General features: G+C 38.6%; 1 protein-coding gene across 1 annotated transcript in view; it reads left to right on the forward strand.

Annotated features, from left to right (window-relative positions):
- Window positions 1–8,121, forward strand: part of LOC106875592 (ceramide glucosyltransferase 2) — a 315,466-nt gene that overhangs the window by 262,878 nt on the left and 44,467 nt on the right. Inside the window, exon 4 of the mRNA XM_052966726.1 lies at window positions 5,947–6,159. Within this exon, the coding sequence (XP_052822686.1) occupies window positions 6,142–6,159 (18 nt within the window). The 5' untranslated portion in view covers window positions 5,947–6,141. The remainder of the gene's footprint in view (window positions 1–5,946; window positions 6,160–8,121) is intronic.

The raw sequence follows: 8,121 nt of genomic DNA on the forward strand, positions 1-8,121 counted from the left end.
TATATATATATATATATATGACAGGCTTCTTTCAGTTTCCATCTGCCAAATCCAGTCACAAGGCTTTGGTTGGCTTGAGGCTATAATAGAAGACACTTGCCCAAGGTGCCACACAGTGGGACTGAACCCAGAACCATGTGGTTGGTAAGCTAGCTACTTACCACACAGTCACACCTTATGAATATACGTTTATATGTTTATGGGTGTGTGTTTGTGTTTCCTTGAGTGCACGTTACATGACAGCACCAATGTTCTGCCTAAAAGCACAATTATTCTGTATAAATATGCCTGGCTATGTGACACACCTTGCTTGAAAACAGGTGAAGGTTGGTTGTGAAAAGACACCTGACTGTAGAAAATCTACCTCAATGAATTTCATTTGGCTCATGAAAGCATGGAAATGTATACGTATTTGGAAGAACTTGGAGGGTTTAGCTTCGAATTTTGGAATTGACAGCTTTATCAATCCTCGAACTAGACAGCACTGCATCATACAAAAGATCCCGTCTTCCCGATCTAAAATAAGGACACAGTACTGCAATTGTCTGGGTTTCAAGGGCCTGTTATTGTTCAACACCCTTCCAGACAACCTCATAGATCTACATGGTGTTGATGTGGAAGTTTTCAAGGAACGTCTGGACAGGTTTCTGTCTGAGATACCAGATGAACCCACATCGTGGTAGTAGACGTGAAGAGAAGCAGCTCGGTCCAACTCGATACTTCACCAAAAACAATACCGGAAGCAAAACCAAGTAACCACAGGTGGTGCACCAGCATGACCTCAGCCCTGGGCTGAAACCAGTAAATGATATATATATATATATATATATATATAATAGCCATATACCGAATAAACTAGAAAGAAAGAAAAAGATAGATAGATAGATAGATCACTACGAAACTAAATACTATATCTCAAAAAGCAATTAATAAAAGAACAGAATGTTTTGTTAAGTGATATTTTATTGCCCTCTCTCTTGTTGCTGGGTTTATTTCAAAATCCAGGGGAGTGTTTTGTAGTCTCAATAACTTTTGTTGCTATAATGGGTAAAAAAAAAAAAAATATTTTTAAACTGACTGTTCTTTCACTAAAGGTGGTCAAATGTGGTTTTTTTAGTTATATTAGTGGTGGTTGTAGTGGTTATATTATTCTGTTATATTTATTCTGTAATGTTTAACACTGGAATAAAAGCAATTAACTTTTTTATGCACATGCTGCCGTTAATGTTTTTTTTTATTAAACTGTTGACTGTTTAACTATAGAATAAAACTGAAGACTCAATTCATCATATATGCAACATTTACTTTTGAGGTTAACACATTGCAGATATTGTTGTGTCTTGGAAGGATCATTTTGTCAATAATTATAACAAATGTGTTGGTTCCAATATCACTTCATTATTCTTTGTCAAATGGTTAAATATCTAACTGACTAACTAATTGATCATTTGTTTAATGTGCTGGTTAAACAATCAATCAGTTGTTAGTCAAAGTCCTTTTGTTGCTATTCATGATCTTGAAGAGAGAGAGGGGGCAAGTCATTGAAGAGGCTGCGAATAGCAACAAAATGACTTTGACACAAATGACTGATTGATTGTTTATGTAGCAAATTAAACAAATGATCAGTCAGTCAGTTGGTTAGATATTTAACCAGTTGACTCATAATAAAGAAGTGATATTAAACCAGTGTGTGTGTGTTTATTGTTGTTGGTGTAATGACCTTCCCAAGACACAAAATTTGTCTCAACATACAAATTCACACCAAGAATCTTGCAAACCAAATACAAAATATAAAAACAGCAAAACTCAAAAGATGAACAAGTTTAGCAGAAATGTTAGCACATTGGACAAGATTAGATTCGTAGCAATAGTTCTTCTGACTTTTTATGTTCTGAGTTTAACCCATAAAATGCGATAGGCCACCTCAGTGGCCAACGCAACAGTGCGACAGACCACGTGCGTAGCCACGGAAGTAGGGCATGATCTGACCTAATTTTGATGACGTATAATGTATGCACACGATACCCTTTCACCTCAGAAACAGTGTAGCTAATCACAGAAGGTGTTAAGAAACACTGAGTATTTTTTTCGAGTGATAGATCGATGTTGATTGGCGGAATAACTTTACCCAAAATAGGCTCAGCAGTTCGTGTTACATACAGCAAAATCCCAGCAGTTTATGGGTTAAATCCCACAGAGATGAATTTTAGAGTTGATAAAATAAAGTACAAATTAAGTGCTACAGTTAATGTAATTGATTTGTTCCCTTTTCTTAAAATTGCTGGTCTTGGACCCTGCAATGAAGTAGTGTCCAATCATCATCATCACAATTATCGTTTAACGTCCACTTTCCATGCTGGCATGTGTTGGACGGTTTGACTGAGGACTGGCAAGCCAGGAGGCTGCACCAGGCTCCAGTCTGATCTGGCAAGGTGTCTACAGCTGGATGCCCTTCATAGCACCAACCACTCCAAGAGTGTATTGGGTGCTTTTTATGTGCCACCAGCATGGGGGCCAGTCAGGCGGCACTGACATCAACTATGCTCAAATAATGCTTTTTACATGTCACTGGCACAGGTGCCAGTCTGGCAGTACTGGCTTCGGACATGACAATGATTTCACTTGACTCAGCAAGTCTTCTCAAGCACAGCATATTGCCCAATGATTGAAGGAGACTTTTAAACGGGCTGGTCATGTGACACTGGCATTGGCCACGGCTATGATCTCATTTGGCTGAGGGAATATTGTGATTGCCATCACTTATGTCATGGAACTCTGGTAACTGGCGGTAGCATAATGAAAACAGCCGAAATGTTTGGTGTATCAAGAAGTACTGTCTCGAAAGTAATGACAGCCTTTGAGAAAGAGGGAAAAAACCTCCTCGTTGAAACAAAACTCCGGAAGAAAACCAAAGCTTTCAGATACGAACCGTCGGACTCTTACGCGATTTGTTAGAAAGGATCACAAAAGTAAAGCTCCCAAAATTACTGCAGAGCACAATGACCATCTTGAGAATCCAGTTTCCACAAAAGCTGTTCGCCGGGAGCTGCACAAAGCCAGATTTCACGGGCTGGTTGCAATCATGTGAGTCCTAGGACCGGAAAAACAACAACAGCAATAACAGCAAAACTATTTAAGACTAAGTTTGTACAAATGTGAATACAATTCAAATTGATATAAAGAAGTGCAAACTAGTTATAAAGACAAGTTACACTTGACTTTATATTTCAATGTTAATGAAGATGGCCTCATTATGAAACTGAAGGCAATGAAGAGATTTTGGACAAAGAATTAAATCCAGTGGTTGGTTGTTTGTGACAGGGGGTTTTGGTTATTGCATAAGAAGATGGCATTTTTTATCTTTATTTAATTTATTTACCATTTCACAGTTCTTCATTTCTGATCTTACCCACAATGTTCTGCATAGTGGTTGTGGTGGTGGGGTAAGAATGATAATGGTGGTGGCCATAGGGAGTGTTTGAGGACAATGATGACATGGTGGTGAAGATGATGGTGGTGGTGGTGGTGGACTAAGCTACTACTGTCACCGTACCACCATTGCTGCCACCACCACCACCACCACCACCACCACCACCATCATCATTGTCACCTCCATCTCCATCAACACCTGAAAACATGATATTGTTTTTGCTGTCTTCAATGAGATTGTTCAAGCAAACAAACAAAATAAACAAATACATAAATATACAGAAAGTGTGTGTGTGTTGGGGGAGGGGTGTAAGTGTGGATGGGGGCAGATGAACGAAATGAGAAGGGGAGAAAGCTTTGGTATTTGTGGTTGTCCTGTTTATGTAACTATCTGACTGATCAACCTTATTTCTGATTTTGTTTACTCAGCTTTCCACTGGGATCTTTCCATGATTTAATGGTGGTGGTGGTGGTAGTAGTGGTGGTGGTGGTGGTGGTGATGGTGGTGGTGATGATGATGGAAATGTTGATGGTGATGGTAGTAGTGGTCTGGGTGTTGATGGTAATGATGATGATGGTGATGATGATAATGGTAGTGGTGATGGTGGTGGTGGTGTTGTTGTTGGTGGTGTTGGTGATGATGATGATGATGGAAATATTGATGGTGATGGTAGTAGTGGTGTGGGTGTTGATGGTAATGATGGTGATGATGATGATGGTAGTGGTGATAGTGGTGGTGGTTGTCTTTTTTTTTGTGCCTTTCCTAAAACATTTGTCATATTGGCTCTTGTAAATACATTTGTAAGATCTTGTTATTTCTGGGCGGGTGTTTGATTTCTCCATGTGTGTGTGTGTGTGTGGTTAGGGTCAGCAGTCAAGCAGTCAAGGGGTGGTGGCATCTAGATCAAGTTACCAGCCCCAGTTATTGCATAGGGCTCAAATTAAAACTGCTCACGACAACACCTGTCTGTCACTTTATCAGGACAAAATCTCCATAAATTTGTTTGGCAAATCAGAAAGAAAAAGATTTTTAAAAAGTAAACTATTCAGATTAATTTTGTTGTTCAACAGTCATGGCTACGTGGTAAGAAGTTTGCTTCCCAACGACAGTGGAACCTTAGGCAAAGGTCTTCTACTATAATCCCAGGCCTATCAAAGCCTTGTGAGTGGATTTGGGTGATGGAAACTGAAAGAAGCCCTTGTATATAAATATATATATATATATATATGTGTGTGTGTGTGTGTGTGTGTGTGTGTGTGTGTGTGTGTGTCTGTGTGTGTATAAGTATATATGTATGTATATATAAGTATATCATCATCATCATCATCGTTTAACGACCGCTTACCATGCTAAAAACATTGCCAGATCAAATTGGAGCCTGGTGCAGCCGCTGGATCTCCAGACCTCAGTCAAACCGTCCAACCCATGCCAGTATGGAAAACGGATGTTAATCGATGATGATGATGATAAAAATAAATGAGTAACAGATGTTACACATTTATATTTTACTTACCTATCCTGGAATCTGCACTTTGGATGTATTTGGAAAGTATCTTTATATAAAGTATATGTCTGAACAAACAACAGCAGACTTATTCACTAAGTTGGATTATGCCATCTGCATACACTGCATGAATATTGGATGGAAAAATTTCTATGTTGTGTTTGATACTCACCTAATATTGTCTGAGTGTGCAAATAAGTTTGTCCTAACAAGGTGCCTCAATTTAAGTACCTAATTCAGCTGAATCTAAATTACATGAGGAGTAGACAGGCAGCCAACAACTGATGAAGGGTCATTCTTTGTATTACTTTTCCTTTTTTTTTCTCTCGTTATTTGTGTATTTAACTCATTTGTTTGCATATTTCATGTTGTTTACTGTTGGTGACGTCCTGTACCCATATATGCATATATATATATATATATATATATATATATATATATATATATATATACACATTTTGTTTCAGTCATTTGACTGTGGCCATGCTGGAGCACCACCTTTAGTCGAACAAATCAACCCCAGGATTTAATCTTTTTAAGCCTAGCACTTATTCTATTGGTCACTTTTGTTGAACTGCTAATTTATGGGGATGTAAACACACCAATGTCAGTAGTCAAGTGACAGTGGGGGTACAAACACAGACACGCACACACATACACATATATATGATGGGCTTCTTTCAGTTTCTATCTACCAAATCCACTCACAAGTTTTTGATTAGCCCGAAGCTATGGCAGAAGACATTTGCTCAAGGTGCTTTGCAGTGAGACTGAATCGGGAACCATGTGGTTGGTAAGAAAGCTACATACCACACAGGCACTCTTGCGCCTATATATATATATATATATATATATATATATATATTATATACATTATACACATGTATTTGTGTGTGTGTGTGTGAGAGAGAGAGAGAGAGAGAGAATTGCATTAATTCTTACAAAATCAAACAGAACTAAATACTTATAATAATGGATGAACAGTAATCCTATTCTTTTGTCTCTTTTACAGATACACCACACGCTTATTGGATACAAACTGAAAACTTTGTTCTTTGAAACTAAATCTGTTGCAGTCTACCCTTTACTGTCTTTCCTACCATATGTCTCCAGGGAAACATCTTATATTGCCATTCTCCAAGAGGAAATCCATGTATTTTTATGATCCTGTTGCAGTCTACTATGACTTGGCTGCCAAAGCATGTAGATGTTACAGTTTTGTATGGTATGTATACCGACATTCTAATTCACTTTTATTATACAGAAAATAGAGGAAGTCAAGGGTCACTTAGCTTAACCCTTTCGTTACCAACCTGACTGAAACTGGCTCTGGCTCTGTAGTACAAATGTCTTGTTTTCATAAGTTTTGAATTAAAATCTTCCACCAGACCTTAGTTACAATTTATGTTCCTAACACTAGCTTAATGATAACTAAGTTATTTTACTAAATTCTTTGTTATATTTAAAATTAATTGAAAGAAACATAGAGCATCTCAAAATAAATACAATAATGAAAAGTTTAAAGTTGCTAACCTTTACTTGTTTTTCAAGTAAAGGAATTTCTTATTCTATTCTATGCAGAGCTAAAAGACAATTTGGTGACAGGCAATGATAAAAAAATGCACCACTGTTTTTCATTCATTTCTATTTTTCATTTACTAAATGCAACAGGTGTATGCACTCGCACACATGCACCATAGGTTTTCATTTAGTTTCTGTCTACCAATTCCACTCACATTGTATTGATTAATTTGAAGCTATTGCAAAAAACATTTGCCCAAGGTGCCAAGCATCTGATAATAAAGATGAAGTAAATTCATTCTTTGCTATCTTCATTGGATTTGGCACACTGTCGGTTCCAGCTGATCCGATCAACAGAACAGCCTGCTCATGAAACTAGGAGCCTTAACAGAATTGTCAGGGAGATTTAATGTGACACAGAATGTGACAAGGCTGGCCCTTTTGAAATACAGGTATCATTTGTTTTTGCCAGCTGAGCGGACTGGAGCAATGTGAAATAAAGTGTCTTGCTCAAGGACACAATGTGCTATCAGGAATTTAACTCATGACCTTATGATTGTGAGCTCATTACACTAACCACTAAGTCATGTGCCTTCTCTCTCTCTCTCTCACACACACACACACACACATTTTCACCCATCACTTCCTCCTCCGTAACCTTGTCTATACCTCCTTCCAGGTTCACCATTGAATGCTTTCAGTTTTGTCCTCATCTCAGCTGTTTGTCTTTTTCCTTTCAGCACTTTCATGAATCTACCCATCCACCCAGCCATACCTAAGGGTATGCCCTGATACCTCATCTCCACTAACCCCCCCCCTCTCTCTCTCCCTCTTTTTCCTGCTAGGGTAATCATGTATCTCCTCTACGGCAAAACACCTGTTCCCACCTGACTCATATTTTCGCCCCTCTACACTTGATACACACCTACCTCCCTCAACACTACACCTCCACTCTGCTGTGAAGGGCATTGACCACATTCGGATGGTGCTTTTTACATGCCACCAGCACGGGGAGCCAGTTACGTGGCACTGGCAACGACCCACGCATGCATGCTGCTTATTGCATGCTACCAGCACAGGAGCCAGTCAGGCACTGGCATTGGCTACAACTACAATTTCCATTTGATTGTTATTGATTTTGATTCTTGATTTTTGATTTTACTTGACTCAGGACGGTGTGTCACCTGACGATTCAAAGGTACTTCTTAAGGCTGGTTATGTGACACTGGTGTAGGCTACGGCTGTGATGTCACTTTACTTGCTGGGTCTTCTCAATCACAGCATATCTCCAGAGGTTTCGGTCTTTCGTCATTGCCTCTGTGAGGCCCATTAAACCTTTAGCATTTAAACTGGCCGTATCCGGCGCAAATATTCTGTCTGTTTATGTTCAAACTGACTGGATCTGGCTTCTCACTCATACCCCACAATGTCATTCTAAAAATAAACAATGATTAATTCAAAACAAGATGAATGAATAAACATTACATTTAACAGGGTAATTTGGATGTTACAAGGTTAAAATCAGATTCTCAGCTGGGTTTTGTATGACACCTGGGGTCCAATATAAGATTTTTGGGGTCCATGCAAGCCAAAGAATAAATTGGATCCACAGTAATATTTTAAGGGTCCATGAAAAAATTTTGCTTTCAATGTATCGAAATCGAAC

Source organism: Octopus bimaculoides, chromosome 3, assembly GCF_001194135.2.
Source record: "Octopus bimaculoides isolate UCB-OBI-ISO-001 chromosome 3, ASM119413v2, whole genome shotgun sequence".
Lineage (NCBI taxonomy): Eukaryota > Metazoa > Mollusca > Cephalopoda > Octopoda > Octopodidae > Octopus > Octopus bimaculoides.